Source organism: Pyrus communis, chromosome 6, assembly GCF_963583255.1.
Source record: "Pyrus communis chromosome 6, drPyrComm1.1, whole genome shotgun sequence".
Taxonomy (NCBI): domain Eukaryota; kingdom Viridiplantae; phylum Streptophyta; class Magnoliopsida; order Rosales; family Rosaceae; genus Pyrus; species Pyrus communis.
The window spans coordinates 27,394,957-27,410,980 of NC_084808.1; the positions used below are offsets into that span (position 1 = coordinate 27,394,957).

The 16,024-nt window shown below is 39.9% G+C and overlaps 4 protein-coding genes across 8 annotated transcripts; 1 reads left to right on the plus strand and 3 right to left on the minus strand.

The window, feature by feature from the left end:
* Positions 1-525: 525 nt before the first annotated feature.
* Positions 526-2,638, minus strand: LOC137737248 (uncharacterized). Its single transcript, XM_068476677.1, has 5 exons — positions 2,181-2,638; positions 1,974-2,067; positions 1,695-1,732; positions 1,446-1,581; positions 526-1,195 (listed from the first exon to the last, which is right to left on the minus strand). The coding sequence occupies exons 1-5, from the start codon at positions 2,517-2,519 to the stop codon at positions 780-782; spliced, it is 1,023 nt and encodes a 340-aa protein (XP_068332778.1). The 5' UTR covers positions 2,520-2,638; the 3' UTR covers positions 526-779.
* Positions 2,629-4,381, plus strand: LOC137737249 (homologous-pairing protein 2 homolog). Of its 2 annotated transcripts, XM_068476679.1 has the most exons (6): positions 2,629-2,816; positions 2,929-2,954; positions 3,290-3,557; positions 3,684-3,754; positions 3,860-4,048; positions 4,124-4,381. In XM_068476679.1, exons 1-6 carry the CDS (start codon positions 2,789-2,791, stop codon positions 4,214-4,216), a joined length of 675 nt encoding a protein of 224 aa, XP_068332780.1. In that variant the 5' UTR covers positions 2,629-2,788; the 3' UTR covers positions 4,217-4,381. The 2 variants fall into 2 exon arrangements, with proteins under 2 accessions (XP_068332780.1, XP_068332779.1); XM_068476678.1 differs by having other exon boundaries at positions 3,860-4,381.
* A 67-nt stretch (positions 4,382-4,448) lies between these two features.
* LOC137737247 (uncharacterized) lies at positions 4,449-6,622 on the minus strand. The gene is made up of 5 exons (XM_068476676.1): positions 6,214-6,622; positions 5,844-5,947; positions 5,556-5,727; positions 5,319-5,441; positions 4,449-5,196 (listed from the first exon to the last, which is right to left on the minus strand). Exons 1-5 carry the CDS (start codon positions 6,400-6,402, stop codon positions 4,546-4,548), a joined length of 1,239 nt encoding a protein of 412 aa, XP_068332777.1. The 5' UTR covers positions 6,403-6,622; the 3' UTR covers positions 4,449-4,545.
* Positions 6,623-8,270: 1,648 nt separating this feature from the next.
* On the minus strand, positions 8,271-15,976 carry LOC137736787 (uncharacterized). 4 transcript variants are annotated; one of them, XM_068476057.1, is made up of 15 exons: positions 15,515-15,976; positions 13,838-15,015; positions 13,341-13,734; positions 13,091-13,153; positions 12,483-12,555; positions 11,959-12,115; positions 11,531-11,822; positions 11,342-11,456; positions 11,034-11,197; positions 10,815-10,889; positions 10,301-10,712; positions 9,823-9,887; positions 9,299-9,349; positions 9,174-9,214; positions 8,271-9,000 (listed from the first exon to the last, which is right to left on the minus strand). In XM_068476057.1, exons 1-11 carry the CDS (start codon positions 15,899-15,901, stop codon positions 10,527-10,529), a joined length of 3,084 nt encoding a protein of 1,027 aa, XP_068332158.1. In that variant the 5' UTR covers positions 15,902-15,976; the 3' UTR covers positions 8,271-9,000; positions 9,174-9,214; positions 9,299-9,349; positions 9,823-9,887; positions 10,301-10,526. The 4 variants fall into 4 exon arrangements, with proteins under 4 accessions (XP_068332158.1, XP_068332157.1, XP_068332155.1 ...); XM_068476056.1 differs by having other exon boundaries at positions 8,271-9,214; positions 9,299-9,337; XM_068476054.1 differs by having other exon boundaries at positions 8,271-9,214.
* Positions 15,977-16,024: the final 48 nt, after the last annotated feature.

Here is a 16,024-nt window from a genome sequence, read left to right on the forward strand (position 1 = left end):
CCTAGTCACTTTCATGCAGATGGGAGAGGGATGCCATGGGGTGGCGTCGAAAAGTTAACCATGTGGGTGCGTTATTGATTTGGGATATCGTATCATTATTAGATGCTAATAAGTCTCTTCGCATAACTCTAGTTATACACGAGACTCTTTTTAGCAAGGATTTCATTTCACTGTAGTAAAAATGGATGATAAAGCCCTATAGGGACCAAGTACTTACTGTATAGAACCCTCGTATTCATAATTTAAAAAATTGAATACATAGTTCTTCTTATGACAATCCTATACCTATCTCGTCTCACAATCTTGCTATAGTAAACGATGTACCAATCTTGTTTTTGCTAGAGTAAAATAAAGATAAGTTTTAGCGCTAATTGTATTACCATTTTCATTTTCTTTTTAATCAATTTATTTTATTTGGATCATTTTAACATATGATATGAGCCTCCGATAAATTAAAAAAATATATATATAATATATATATCTACCTTACCCACGTACCTTTAAATTTTCAGACATCAGATCGAATGAATCAAAGAGAATCAAATGATATATATTAAAAGAAGGTGCGTTAGAGTTGAAAAGCGGTGTGGATAGCTCCACACAAACACTGTTGGTCCGGTGGCTTTACCCAATGAGGGGAAACTTCATACCCTTGTCTTTGGGTTTGTAAATTTTGTCTTTGTTCCTGGGAAGAATAGAGGAAGCTTCATGCTCATATTGTACAACACTGTGTTGTCTTTGTTACACTCATTTAAATCAGACATTTACTTGCTGTAAAGCTACAGTTCCTCATCAAGATTCAGACAAACGAGGTAAGCAACTAAGCCAACAACTGGTACAAATCTAAGGTAATTTACGATACCAATCTTGCTGCTCTCAACATTTTGCAGATTGTCACCTATCAACCAGGGCTGGAAGACGGCGTAAAGACAGATGTCCCAAATGAATGCATAAGCCAGCCTCTCCGATCCTAGGTAACCGATCAAGAACTCCCATCGGTCTGAAATGCTTCCAAAGTCGCCATCCATCCGGCCAAAAAGAGCCCATAATGCAGATATTAGACATATTGCTCCACCAGCAAGTCCAACGATGGGAGCTCCACTAGTCATCACTGATCCAAGCTGTGAGTGCGTGCTCGGAGTGTAGTCGGACTCAGCCTCATTCAGCCGAATAGCCATGTAAGGTATTAGAAAAGCTGTTCACACCACATACACAAAATTGGTCAGATTGATGGAAAATGTAACTGGTCTCTAAAAACCATGCTCATTACAAAGCAAATTTAAAATCAAAGACGGATAACAATTAGCTCTTGACCTAGTGATATCTCTTTCTAAATCACATGAGGAGGTCTTGCGTTTGAATCCCCCCTTCCGTTGATCAAAATTCATTGATTAAGGTAACAAGGTTCACAGTTTGAAAACATTAAGGTTTGGAAGAAAGCATACTGTTTGTGAGAAACATCTGAAAACCCCATAAGGCGTCGAGAGACCACTTGTATCTGTCCCTCTTTCGGTCCGTGAACAGCAGAGGAGCAAACATGAATGTCCACCCAATCACAAAGTTGAATAGTCCCTCAGACATCTAGTCCAAGAACAAAAGAACACAAATTGTCCAATGTCCATGTCAAAAAAGATACTTAAAAGTGTACAACTTGGTAGTAAAATCCAAATTCACTTGATATGCCAAATTCGTACCGGGTGAAGAACTGGGGCATCAATCAAACCAACACCAACTACTCTGCCAAGAAGTTCAATGCAGAAATCATCAAGAACAAAATCAATTAAAATTAACCGCTACTAGATATTACATAGTTAAGATGAGGTTTCGCTGTGTCGGTATCTTAAGTCAATCATGCACTGTCATGTCACGTGTTTATTTTTCCGCACTCTAGTCCCCTTGTTAACTTGGGATACCGTCACCGGGCAACATGGAAATTGAAATCAGAAAATCAAAAACAGATTGATCGAGCATACCGGAGTTGAGAAAAGGCAAGATGAAGAAGAAATTAAGAGAGAGCCCCACAAGAGAGTTCACTGTATCCGAACTAATAGACCACACTGGGTCTCCCTGAAATCAAACAAGGCAACATCTTTAGCAGCTAAAAGATTATATGATATATATACACACACACATGCAGATAATTATACATATTATATAAAAATGTACATTAATTTACACACAGGAGCATAGGGAAGGAGAAAAAGCCACAAAATGTAGACTCCCTCAGCAAGCCACAGAGCAATCTGAAGCAGCCGTTCTGAGCCGTCGTTCTCCTGCTGGACGGAGGTGGTGGGTTTCCGGCGATCCGCGCGGCACACGAGCGGCTTCAGTTTGGAGTCCCTTTCGTAGGTTGCGGGCGGTTGTGAAGTCAGCGTTTGGGAGTCCAGTGCCTCCAAAAATGGCTTCGGTGTGCAAAATTGGGTCTTGGGCCAAGAGCCTAGTGAGGGTCTAGTTGAAAAAACGGTGCGGCGGTCGATGCAGCAGAGCAGAGACGGAGATGTGGCGCTGACGACAGCCATCGTTTCTGAGAAAGGAAACGGCACTGCGTGTCCTTCCTCTCAGCGCCAAATTGACGATTTTGTTTGCTTACGTAAATTCGAGTATGATCAAGGGGTACATTTGTCCATTCAAATATGACCATTTTGAGAGACGGCGTCGTATTCTGGCAGGAAGCTCATTATTTTCGTTCTCGAGAGCCAAAAGCTTGCGAGCCTCTGAGAAGCTTCTTCTTCCCGCCATTTTCCGTACAGTTTCCGATTTTCTGCCGGAGCCGTAGAGTTTCCGATCAATGGCTCCGAAATCCGAAAACCCCGAAGGTAATCCGAGGAGCTCTAGGATATTCTTTACTTAGTCGATTTGATTTTCTATCTGCGTTTTACTGAATCGCTAAACTTCTTTGTTGCTTATGGTTTTGTGAAAACGTTGCAGCAATCGTCCTCAACTACATGAACGAGGTAAAATTATCTTTCATTTCTCCGATTTACATTCTAATTTTACTATAAAAGTCGAATAAATTGACGAAATGTGATTTTTTTTCCCTTCCGATTTTTGGCCTGTTTGGGAGGTGGGAAAATCGAATTGTGATTAATTTTCTCCTTTTAGTAGCTGCTGTTATTCTTTTTTTCCTCCGTTTGATTCCCTGTAATTTTTCTAATTAGCAATTAATTGAAGGAACAAAACATAAAACCAGAATTTTGTGTAGATATTTTCTGGGGAAACAAACAGATTTTTGCTCTGTGCAGTATGTGCACGTCCTAATGCTGATGTGAATTTGTATATCTTTGTCCAGCAAAATAGGCCGCTGAATTCTCAAAATGTGGCGGATTCGTTGCAAAAGTTTAACCTCAAGAAGGCGGCCATACAAAAGGCGCTGGATGCGCTTGCGGATAATGGGAAGATTTCGTTCAAGGAGTACGGTAAGCAGAAGGTCTACCTGGCTCGGCAGGACCAGTTCGATATTCCAAACAGCGAGGAGCTTACCCGGATGAAGCAAGAAAATGAGAAACTGCAGGAACAGCTGGGTGAACAAAAGAAAGTGATTAGCGAGGTTGAGGGAGGTACCTGATTACTAGTCCTTACTACATTTCATGTTTTCACTAATTCACTGGTTTTCGACTTTTTAATTCTCGGTTTAAGACTTTGCCTTACTGAGCGTGAAATTTGGCGATGCACTTTCGTTGCAGAAATTAAAACTTTGCAGGCAAATTTGACTCTAGAGCAAATACGGGACAAAGAAGCGAAACTGAGAAAGGAGGTAAGTTGATTGGATACGTTTGTGCTTGCATTAGGTCAAAATATGTGATTGGAAATAAAGTGTACGGAATTTGGATCAAGTCTGGGGTTTTGGATTCTGTATTAGGTCGCTGAAATGGAGGATAGAGTGGAACAATTGCGCGGAGGAGTTACGTTGGTCAAGCCAGAAGACCGCAAGGCGGTTGAGCAAATGGTCTCTGAGAAAATAAGTCAGTGGAGAAAGCGTCGAAGGATGTTCAAAGATCTGTGGGATGCTATTACTGAGAACTCACCGAAAGATGTTAAGGAATTTAAGGTATGCCTGTATTTGGATGTTCCGTCTTATGTGCTTCTATGGTCTGGTTGTGAATCGTCTGTTGTGCTATTGCAGGAGGAACTCGGGATCGAATATGATGAAGACGTTGGTGTGAGTTTGCAGTCATTTAGTGACCTGCGCAGTAACAAGCGGTCTAGACTCTTTTGAGTTTTTCAGGTGATGTCGTGCATTAGACAATTATTCGGAAATTAGTTTCATGGTGTTACTAGCAAAAGGATTATCTTAGGCTTGTGCATCCGTTGATTAGTCGATCAGTCGTCAATTTTACATACTGAAACCTTTATATATTATATATATGCAGCAATTTATCTACAGCTCCATGGCGTTTCGGCACAATTTATAGTATCTACTAAGTTTACATTTCCCCGAAAACAAAGAAAGAGATAAAGAAACAATCAAATTTATATGCAACGGAATTTATTAGCACAACGAGCAAAACTGATAAGGAAATATAACAAACAAGACTATTCTTCTTCTCAGAAGCCACGCACCCGTCTAGTCCTCAGAGAGAACGGTCCCTTCTCTATGTTTAATCGCGGTGGGCTTTGCCTTCCAGATCCTCCAGTGACATGTGCTGCAGGATATTCAAGCCTTGACTCCGCCTTCAAGCCAGATCGAAACCTCGAAGGAATTTGGTTATGAGACGAGGGCGTTGTATTTGGTTCGTTGTCGCTTTCACTCTCATCAAAAACTATATCCTTCCCTAAAAGATCGGCCTGCCATACGGCATCTGAGGACATTGGAATCACCTCATCTCCATCTGAATCTAAACTTGAAGAAGATGCCGACCTCTTTAATTCACCTTGATTTTGCTCATGCTGCGATTCAGATAGACTTTTAAAGGATTCATATCTGTCAGATAACTTTCCTCGTTTACTTCCGGGACTATTTTGATCATCAGGATCTTGAGAGTCAGACCTAGAGAGTTGCACTGCTGCTCTAGCAGCATCTGCTGCGTAAGCTGCAGACTCGAAAGCTGCTTGAGCTGCATCAGCTACATCCTTGTATTTCCTTGGCTTAATCGAACCAGAGAACCTATCATCATTTCCCGTCTCTTCTGCAGAAGCCTGCACATTATCTGCTGATCCCGTGCCACTTGAACCGGCCTTGTTCACATCCGATTGATCCTGCATTGTTGATCACACACAGCAAACCTCAGATACCACGAATAATATTCGAAGTTCAAAGCAAATACGATACCTCAGTTCTAATCCTCTCTGAATTCCCGTTATTCTTCCAAATTACATACCTCGGTGTAAACAGAAGATGTTTCTTCCAGCTTCAGAACAATGTTATTCTCTGCAGCAATTTCTTTGAGCACCTTCATTCTGACCTCCAAAACTGGCATCCTAGTTGACAGTTTTTGCATCATCTTCAAAAACCGAAAAACACACAGACCATTAACATGCCAAATTTCTGTTTTGACAAACATGTAAGCTTTAAATCGAAATTAATAAGAAAACTTCAGTCTGTTCCAGATCATTACCGTGAGGTTGACTCCACAATTGTTGCGCACTTCGATGGCACGAGCAGCAAATTCCTTGCCAAAACGAGCAGTGAGAACCGCACGAATCTCTTGAAGCTCCGGAAAATCCCCGCATCTTGAAGCCGCATAAAGCAAACTCGATGTTGCCTCCCTCAGTTCATCAGGGCATTCCCTATGTGAACAAAGACACCGCAACAGTAATTACATTAGACCAATACCAATTAAACAAAATAAATCAAAACAAATCAAATTAAGGAATACAATTAGTTCTAAAAAAAAAAACCAAACCTTTCTTGTTCAATGAGATGAACCCTTTCGATCACGAGGTTGCAAAAACCCTCTATCATGACAAACACATCCAACATATTCTGCTCCTTGATCACATGCTCCACCTGCCAACAACATAAAACCAAATCTCTTTCAGCCTCAAAATTTCAAATCTTGCTAGAAATGCTTTTATTATACCATTTAAGCGCTTTTGACTATCTAAAAGCGCTTTTAATCTAAAAATTCAGGTGCTAACATTTTAAAGTTTTTCTGTCAATCATAGTCAAGTGCTTTTGATTGTCTGAGAACATTTTAGCCCTTACAAAATCTCAAACAAAAGGAAACACCCCCTCGTTGCACTGCAAACTGAATACTTTACAAGGAAACTTACGCGAAGAAGGGCGCGATCTTGGTGACCCTGCTGGAGGAGCTGGACGACATCGGATCGAGCCTGAGAGCACTTGGCCTGGCGCTGTTTCTTAAGAACGGCAAGGCGAGAGAGAGCGAGGTTCAAAGTGGGTTTGAACTTGGCGGTGTTCTTGTGACTCCTTCCAAGCAAAGCATCGAGCTTTCTTCCCATTTTTTCGCCTTCTTCTTCTTCCCTCTATCTCTAGGTCGATAATTCCAGGTGCTGCGGTACAAAGAGCAAGGCAACAAACGAGTCCTGGATCGTTTGCTGCTTTAAGGCTGACGACGATGGAGAAATACTAGGTGACTACGACTTTTTACGAGTCGTTCGGACTTTAGAGGAGGTGTTGCTGACGCGGGCTTTGTTTAGTTTTATTTGTGTACTTGTGCATGTTTTCTGTGACTTTTTGGCTTAGGGGTTAAGTTTCTAGATTGAAATTAGAAGACGACGGGCCGAGTGGAGACGTGGTTTTGAATAAACGCGGTTTATTATTTAGTCTTTAGTTGGACAATTTCTGCGAAGAGGAGCAAGGAGAGATTTTTTTAATGTATTTGCAACAAGGAATTGTACGCCATATGTCATTATACATGTGGAAAGCATTTTTTTTTCCTTAGTGGCACTCTTCTTATATAATGACATATGACATATGTATCTGTGTTCCAAACACACTAAAAATATGTCAAGAGCGAGAAATTTTTTATTGTGATGGGAACACGAGTGGTACACCATGTGTTTTTATGTAAGTGGTGGGAAATTTTATTTTTTAAGTTATTAACTTGTTAACACGCACCATTTGTATAGTGACACGTGGTGTACCACCCCGTGTACCGGTTACACTGAAAAGTCTCTTGTCAAGAGCAAGAAGGGATGTAGTTGATACTACGCTCTTCAGACACGTGTCACTTGAAACATTAGGCCCAACATGGATTCTTTCAAGTCATACTTTATATGTTCCTGTGTAAGAAGATACGCAACCTAACTTGTCCAATAATACATTGTCATGCAAGTTTTTCTGCACATGAATGTCTGATTTACGATGCCAATTTCATTTCATGTAAATTACTCTCGTGTGTAAGGCTAGATTTTATCACTCAACCCTAAACTCGTCATCGTTTTAAGTGTTATGTGAACGGAAATAAAGTGTAATCGCCACCATACGGAGGTTTTTTAAACAACATGCGAGGGTTTGGCAAAGCTGAGTTTCCTTTTCGAACCATCCACTCCCCTCAGTTACTAGTTAAGGCACAAGAGCACGTCAAGCAACCACCCACAATTTTTAAAGGAGAATTACTTCCACAATCATTCTCCATCGCTTTTTCGTTTACTTGGCTAATCAATATCACCAACCAACCAATTGCCCGTTTAGGAGTCGGGTGGCAGTGAGCACTTTTTAGTGTGGACTCGGTTGCGCATTTGGAAAATAATGGCGTGTGGGGATGAAGCTTCTCGGAGATCTCTCGTGCGATTGTGTCCAAAAATTGGAAGATAGTGCGAGAACTGGTCCCCTCCACTTTTTTATTTGACCACAAAAGACACAACCCCGCCATCCAGTCTACAAAAGTGACCCCAAAATTATCAAAAGCGCTTAACCCACGCAATTGACATTTAGCACCTCCTGAAAACTAGTTTTGGGAACATGGTATCATCCATCTATTACAGAGTATTAAATAATTGGATGATGACACTGCTGAAAACGAGCTCTACACAAAACTTAAAACAAGGAACACGTCTCGTTGATTTAACAAGAGTATATATAAAGATTCAGCGAAATTAAACAACTTTCGGCATCGAACACTCGAGAACTAATCCATTTTCATAAGAGAGAATTGATTGAAACATATAATATCAACAGTAGTTGCCGTACGATATAGTAAATTAAGTATTACAAAAATTATGTCTCTATTTCTTTACTATATGCATCGTCTAATTTCGAATAGAACTTCGGTGGAAAATTGGAAAAAGACTTTCTTCCGTTGTAGACAGCAGAGAGAGATCAAATCTTGGCTATTGCAGCCACAAACAAAGAATAACACCAGACCAAGAAAACGGAGGATTGAAGAAATCAAGACCCTCTTGGGAATTTTCATATCCAATTACAAATCAACCCGGCTTAACGTGAAGCTAGCATAACATCTTAGGTCAACTAAGAGCATATTAGATCAGCACAACTTCTTGACGTTGACATCAAACAAAAACCAGAGTAAAACCGTAACTAATTACACCAAAAACACGTTACAAACCAAATTATGATAACAATCGAGCTTATCAATGATTCCAAAACTGGCATACGTACATTAAACGACGATGCAAGGTAATAATTGAAAACTGTGGGCAAGAAAAATAGCATGTTCTGAAATTCAGAGTAAAATGAATGATAGCATGTTCTTTCACGCTCATCAATAACGAAAAACGACAAAAAAAAAAAAATTGATCAGTTTTAACAAAATGGACAACAGAAACATAAGCAAATGATATCCTTCAATCCATGATAACCTCACAGAGAAGTTGGGCTTATAGAAAAATATCAGTAACAGTTCCACATGGTAAAGCTATGATACCATGAAAGTACAACAAAAAATTTCAAGTGTTAAGAAAAACCTAAAGTCGGGCGTACCAGAGAAGCCAAAACAAATAAAGCACATCCGCACAGGCAATATTTTTGAGTAGCCAACAAATAACAAGAATCGACCTCTGCAGGTGCAGGCCGACAATGTGGCTTAACCTTATTTGATTTCATGGCATTGTATCCCTTCCAGGCGTTCAAAAGTGCTGATCAATGTCGTGAAATCAAATAAGGTTAAGCAACCTCCATAAGTACATTAGTTTCAAGGGAAACTTAATATGCTAGTTATGTTTTAATTTTTCAATAGGAGTTAAATTGTGTTTTCTTTAAATTTCAGTTCACATAAAATGCACACCAAATTAGACATAAATATACTTACAGATGGCGCAGGAGCAGGAGCAGGAGCATGGGGGCCATACCCTAAAAACATAAGCAACAAAATTAATACTATAGATCGTAATGAAATACGCTGCACATAAGGAGTAAATTCATAAGCTAACTTACTCTGAATTTGTTATAGATCCAGCAGCAGCCTCATGCCTCCTGTGCAAGTGCCTCCAGAATGACCATGAATCAGATGCAATGCAATCTCATTAGGATATGCATGTATTTAAAGGGTAAAACAAACAAATAAAAAGTAACATACAACGCTCTCAAGCACAGACAAAGACTGAACGAAAAACATAGATGTCTGAATACAACACGTCAAAGAAAACAAACATGACATGGTACAACGCATCAACTGAACCCTGATTTAGAAGTTCCAATGCACATTTCAGAATGCATGGACATGCATGCACATATACTTCAGATAACTAATACTCGAGTAAGTAAATAAAGTAACCATCCTCGCACCAAAAAGAAAGCCAACTTAATCCAGAGCAGTGACACTAAGATTCAATTTAAATAGGTTTCCAAGCGACCCAGTAGCTTTATCTAGGAACAACAGAAAGGCAAAGCATGCAGCATAAATGACATTTATTTCTAAGTCCCTCACAATATTCTCCTAATAAGCAAAACCAAGGTACCTTCTCCTGGGTTCCCTTTAAGCATCTAAGCACTGGAGGGTTGCCTCATAGCAGTATCACATATCCTGAATGAAAAGTCAAATTAGAATCTCCAGAACCCAAATAATTAAGAAACAGTGGCTATAAAGGTACAACTGACAAAGGACATGAAAGTGAAGGATGTTTAACAAACCTACCAATTGTAAACTAAATTTTAAAGACCACAATTACTGGAGAATGAACTCCAATACAAGCAACCAAGAAAAATAGGTACGCAGTAAGAGAGGAAAGTACAGAAAGAAAAATTCAAGTGTATATTTTGTAAACAACTGTTGAAGATAAATATATCTCCTGTTGTTCCACAGATTAAATTGCAGAAACCAAGTTCAGAATACACATATAATCATGATGGTAAGTTAAAATGGATGTAATTAATTTTCATATTTGCCAACCATGAATGATTACAGGGGGAAAAGACGCCTTTGGCTAGTTGTCTTACGATAGAAACAGTACAATCCACTGAAAGAACCCCGCCAGTAACGAGTACTCCTGACCAAAACATCACCCCCTTTTGACTTCAACCATGCCAAAACTGTGCCAAAAGCTCTCAGGCCATCACAGAGAAGAGAGATAATGCCCAATTATTAGAAACTGTATGAATTAGGTCAAATGTACAAATATCTAGCTCAACAGGAATTCTGGAGTCAGTAAAGCAGCAACAGGGTTCACTTGCCAGTGATGAACGGATGGTTCAAAGCTTGTGATACTGTCAACCTCTTGTCTGGATCCAATACAAACATTTTATCTAAAAGATCTTTAAAATCAGCTAGCATCTTTGCATTCTCACCAGAACCCGTAATAAGTGATCCAATATCTTTTGGCCTTATATTAAAAATCACCCGATTGATTGCCTGCACAAGCAGAATTTAAAACTCATAAACTTGATAGGAAACCATAAAACTCTGATACTTGACAAGAAATAGATAGAAACAAGCCAGACAACAGATGCATACCTTCTTTGTAACAGGATCATCTTCTGTAGCATGGAAGTTCAGATCCTGATCAAAATGTTGATGTGTAAAAGCTCCCTATAAGAACAAAAACCAAGACATGAAAAATATTAGCAAAATGAATACCTTCTAGATAAAAGAACAGGCAAAACAGTAATGAGATATTAGAACATATTTATACATAAACATAACATGTTGGTGAATGTCAAACCCAATACTTGCCTTCCGAAGCATCTTCTTTGGGAAAGGGCCTTTCAGTTCCATGTGAAGACGTAGCATATCGTTGTTTGTAGCACCGGGAAAAAGAACTTTTCCTGTATAAAGTTCGTACAAACAGCAACCAACCGACCAGATATCCAGTGGATGATCATAAGGCAAGCCAAGAACTGCAACCAAGACATCAAATACCAGATCAATATTTTACGTGGACATACTAATCATGTAGGATATATTTTAAAAACTGAATAATGCATCCCAATATCCCATGACTTGAAAAAATTAACATCAACAGCAAAGAAAAGAAAAATTACTTATTTCAGGAGCACGATAAAAGCGGCTGACGAGGTATGGTGTAACTTCATTCTTTCCAGCGAACATGGCATTACCAAAATCACACAGCTTCAACACATTTTTTGACTCATTTACCTGAAACATAAATTACTATGAGAAACATAAATGATTCGAGATACAATCCAATCAACAGAGTAGCAAACACCTACCAGCATGTTATCTGGCTTTATATCACAATGAAGGACACCACAGTTCTTTAAATGCTTCAGTGCAATAAAAAGTTGCTTAGCGTATTCTCTGACGCCAGTTAGCTTAAGACCAATATTGCGCCCAAACTTCTTTAAGACCTCGCGAAGATTCATATGAAGGGATTCAAACACTAAACAAAGATGATTTCGATACTTGAAACTCGACAGAAAACGAACACAGTGGCGCTTATTATCTGGATCATGACCCGCTAATTTCTTCAATATGGTCAACTCAGTCATACCAGCCTTTAACCTATTCACATAAAAGCAGCCAGAAAATAGGTAAAAGAGTAATTGCAATTCATTTGGTGGGGGGGTGGGGGGCGCGGTGGGGGTTGGGGTGGTTTGAGGAAGCTAATAGCAACGCAAGTGGTATCATAATCACTTACATAGTGTCATTGCTCCGTATAATCTTAATTGCCACTTCTTCAGGTTCACCATTACCAACTGTAAGGTTCTTTGCACGGACTACTGTTGAAAAGACACCCTTCCCATGAGCAGCAGTGATTTCATACCGAGCATCAAGTAATTCTCCGAAACGGTGACCTACAAGGGAACATCATAACAAATGAGACAAGTAAAAATACAGTACGAAAAAAATGTCTTGGATGAAATATCAACCTAGGCAATCAAGTAACGCAGCATTATATTCTGTACAAATTTGAATGCAACCGAGAACAGTAAACAGTGAAGAATAGGGCAGAAACTAATTCAGCCAATAAGAGAGAACATTGGATGGGCTATATGGAGATGCAAGATTTTTTTTAGAGCACTGCATGAAGAAAAGGGGGAGGCATGGCAATGCAACTGTTAACTGAAAAAGACCATTAAAAGCCTATCATAAGTGGGGAAATTTCCTAGCAAGAAATAACAATAATTAGGAAAGACATATTAGAACTGGTCATATACTTACTGTAGTACCCTTCTGCATCATCCCAGTTATCATGAAGACCACTCCTTTCAATTCGTACATGATCTCCTTTTCCCTGCACACGAAATAGTGCAAAAGATTTAAGTCTACCTGTACACTATATGAGTAATAGTCATTCTAAAGTTCTAACACACCAAATTTACTAAATCGTTTATTGAATTAAGTATGAAATATACAAAAAAACATAAAGCACTCCAGATAATCTTCCAAATGAGACACAATGAGAAAAACGTCGTTCAGATATTGCCCGTGTGAAACTGTTGAATGAAATTAAAGAAACTGCAGTCGTGAATACAAATTCACAACAACTATGACAAAATCAATCACAAATGGATAAACATGTGAACTGAAGTGCAAAGTAACAAGCAACGTGAACAAAGGCCAAAGCTTTCTCATTGTTGTCCATGCAAGACAAAAACATGTGCACATTAAACCAAACTAATACCAGATCAACCAAATGCACGTTATTCAGGATATAAGATTAGACCCATATTTACTTAACTATCTATGAATTTCTAATCCACGCCATAATTGCAAGCACAAAGTTGCACTGCATAGGAAACTAACGTATGCATACCACTGAGACTCACCAATTTTCGTACTCCAACCGGCGTCTCACCAAAGATATCATCAACGCCAACAGCTCCTTCACTCTGCACAAGTTGAAAATAAAAATAAAAATCACATAAATCAGTTAAATTCAAAACCTAGCAAGTCAAGTTTGGATGTAAGAATATAAAACTTCGCGTTTCCACAACAAATGAATCTATGTTTTCATAATAAAAAAAATATTCATAAAAAAAATCTGGATAATATGAATTTCAGGAAGAGTGGACTGACCTCTGGAGTACCCTCTCCAAGCCCTGTGGCACCAGAAGGCATTCTAGAAGTATCAGCACCATTCTGCTGAGGTGAAACGGAAAATGCAGCAACAGACACATCTCCATCACTCCTTCCATCATCAGTTTCTAGACCAGGTTGGACAGCAGCTGCTGATTGCTCCAGATGATCTGCAGGACCTTTATCTGCAGATTGCTCCAAAGGCTGAGGCTCAAATTGCTGCTGCAACTGTGACTCAGTTTGTTCTTGTAGACCCAACTCATTTGTTTGTTGTGACTGCTGACTTTTATATTTTTCTAAGATGGCTTGTTTTATTCTTCGAGACTCTTCCTTTATTCTATCCACATCATCCTCTTCCTGGCCAGCAACTTGAATGCCTTCTTCATCTTCATCTCTACAGAAAAAAAAAAAAAAAGAGAAAAAAAAAAGGAATATATGCATCAAAAGGTAAAAAAAAGGGAAAGGGAGGGGGTGGTGTGTTTAAAACAAGCAACTACCTTTCTTTCATGCCTTCATCACCTTCAACAGAATAATTCTTTGGACTCTGTACCTTTCCTGGATCAGTTTTACTTCTTCTGTCCTGGTCATATTCTTTTTCATCATGCCTTGATCGAGCAGAAAGTTTATGCCTATCTCGATTTCCATAGCTATCCTCATGATTTTCATATTTCTCCCTCTCCATATCTCGACCCCTATCCCAGTCTCTATCATCTCGCCGCTCCCAATTTCGATCTATATTTCTGTCCCTGTTACGGCCCCTCTCCATATTTCGGTCCCTATCATCCTTGACCCTGTCCCTGCTCCTATTATTATCATCCCTATTCCTGTCCCTGCTCCTATGCCGCTCTTCCCTTCTCCTTTCCATATCAACCACTCTTTCCCTGCTATGGTCTCGTCCTATTCCTCTTTTCCTGTCACTACTCCTTTCTCTTTCTTTCTCCCTTCTCCGTTCCCTGTCCCTGATTCTTTCTTGATCTTTCTCCCTTCTCCGTTCCTGATCTGCCTCCCTCTCCCTACTTCTCTCTCTTTCTCGACTACGGCCTAATCCAGAGTATCTGCTATACCTAACATTGTGTTCCCTTTCATCATCCCTCATCAGATCAACACTGTCAATACCCCAAGCCATTCCTTCATCATCAGAGCCACGCACAGCCTTGCCTTTCTGAACATATGTTGAGCTGTCCCGTTCATGATAACGTCTCCTTTTCGAAAGAGACTCTTCTTCTATTGCACTACGGGAGCGAGATCTCTCCCTCACAGGATCGTACGACCTTGATCTGCTCCTACCGTGCAGCTCATCACCGCGCCTATCACCAGATGGTGAGCGCACCAAGGTATTGTATTTGTCCCCACTACTTCCAGATGATGCCTTTTTTCGATATGCTAATTTACCTCTATCTTCTTTTTCATCATCATAGTAATTCTTTTGCTTATCACTTCCTCTAGAAGGGGACCCAAACTCCCTGTGTCGCCCCTTCTCTTTGTGAAAAGCCAAATCTCCATTGGCATCATCCTTTACACTACCACTGGAAACTAATTCATCTTGAGGCTCAACACTAGAATCTCTAGGCAAACCAGCCTCATTCCAAGACTTACCACCAACACGACCGCTGGTATCATCATCACCACTGAGGTCTCCCCCAGTTTTTGTATTTTTATCAATGTCAGTGTCTCTCTGCCAAAAACACCAGAAAAAAAAAAAAAAAAAAAAACGTAAGTGCACAAATTGCAGTAATTAACACCAATCCGAGGACAACAAACAAAAAAAGTTAGTTAAAAACATAATATGCAATGTAACCAACTCTTACAAATTAACAGTAAGGCATCAGTCTTCATTGATTGAAACGCCTAGGGTAACTTCTTTTGCAATTGATTCATGTTCGGCTAATGCAAGAGCGGGTTCTTACATATGTATGAAACAATGGCTTTGACTCAGCCACTTGAACAAGCTCTCACCAAACAAAATTTCATCATACAGTTAAGAACGAAATATAAAACTCTTTTGGCCACTGAAACTACCAAATTTCCAAGATTTTCAACTAATTAAATTTTAAACAGAAAGAAAATGAAAACCCATTTAAATTTGAAAACCAATTAATTATAAATTTCATGAAAATAAGCAAGCAACGGGCAAATGAAAAATCAGAAGAGAATGGGGAGAAATCAGAACACACCAGATTCCGCTTATTAGAATGATCGCCAACTCCAGGAGCCTCAATTTCACCAGACTCTGCATCAGAGCCCGCTGTCGTCTTCAAAACGCCGTCGTCGCGACCACCGACACCCTCCTCGTCGAGAATTTCGCCTTCCTCCACGTCTTCAACCGGCATAGAACCATTGACACCTGAATCAGATAACCTAACAGGAGGCGATGGAGGAGCTTCGACATCGTCGACGACGGCCTTGGTCTCCTCTTCGCCCTTTTTGCTGCCGTGACGGTGACGGTGGTGACGGCGGTGGTGGCGGTGTTTGTGGCGCTTAGACGACTTCTCGACGGCCTCGTCGTCGTCGGAAGAGGCCCGGCGGTGCTTGCGATGGGAGTCCTGGGCGTCACTGGCCATCGGGAAATCTAGGGTTAGGGGCTGGTTTTTTGTCGTTTTTCTGATATTGGGGTTTTGTCACAGAGTTGTGAGCCAGCGAGATATTTCGTTTTAATTTACAAGATTTTTTGAAGAAAATTATAT

Bases quoted from the DNA above. Each gene is read 5' to 3' on its own strand.
- LOC137736787 (XM_068476056.1), bottom strand. From the start codon at position 15,901: ATGGCCAGTGACGCCCAGGACTCCCATCGCAAGCACCGCCGGGCCTCT. The intron at 13,154-13,340 runs GTCAGTCCACTC...CAACTTGTGCAG, and splicing joins TTGGAGAGGGTACTCCAGAG to AGTGAAGGAGCTGTTGGCGT. The intron at 10,713-10,814 runs GTATGCATCTGT...CTGCTTGTGCAG, and splicing joins ATGATCCTGTTACAAAGAAG to GCAATCAATCGGGTGATTTT.
- LOC137737247 (XM_068476676.1), bottom strand. From the start codon at position 6,402: ATGGGAAGAAAGCTCGATGCTTTGCTTGGAAGGAGTCACAAGAACACC. The intron at 5,728-5,843 runs GTTTGGTTTTTT...TTGTTCACATAG, and splicing joins CATCTCATTGAACAAGAAAG to GGAATGCCCTGATGAACTGA. The intron at 5,442-5,555 runs GTAATGATCTGG...CGGTTTTTGAAG, and splicing joins ATTGTGGAGTCAACCTCACG to ATGATGCAAAAACTGTCAAC.
- LOC137737249 (XM_068476678.1), top strand. From the start codon at position 2,789: ATGGCTCCGAAATCCGAAAACCCCGAAG. The intron at 2,817-2,928 runs GTAATCCGAGGA...AAAACGTTGCAG, and splicing joins GAAATCCGAAAACCCCGAAG to CAATCGTCCTCAACTACATG. The intron at 3,558-3,683 runs GTACCTGATTAC...CTTTCGTTGCAG, and splicing joins GATTAGCGAGGTTGAGGGAG to AAATTAAAACTTTGCAGGCA.
- LOC137737248 (XM_068476677.1), bottom strand. From the start codon at position 2,519: ATGGCTGTCGTCAGCGCCACATCTCCGTCTCTGCTCTGCTGCATCGAC. The intron at 1,733-1,973 runs GTATGCTCGATC...TTGGCAGAGTAG, and splicing joins CTTGCCTTTTCTCAACTCCG to TTGGTGTTGGTTTGATTGAT. The intron at 1,582-1,694 runs GTACGAATTTGG...TTCTTGGACTAG, and splicing joins ATGCCCCAGTTCTTCACCCG to ATGTCTGAGGGACTATTCAA.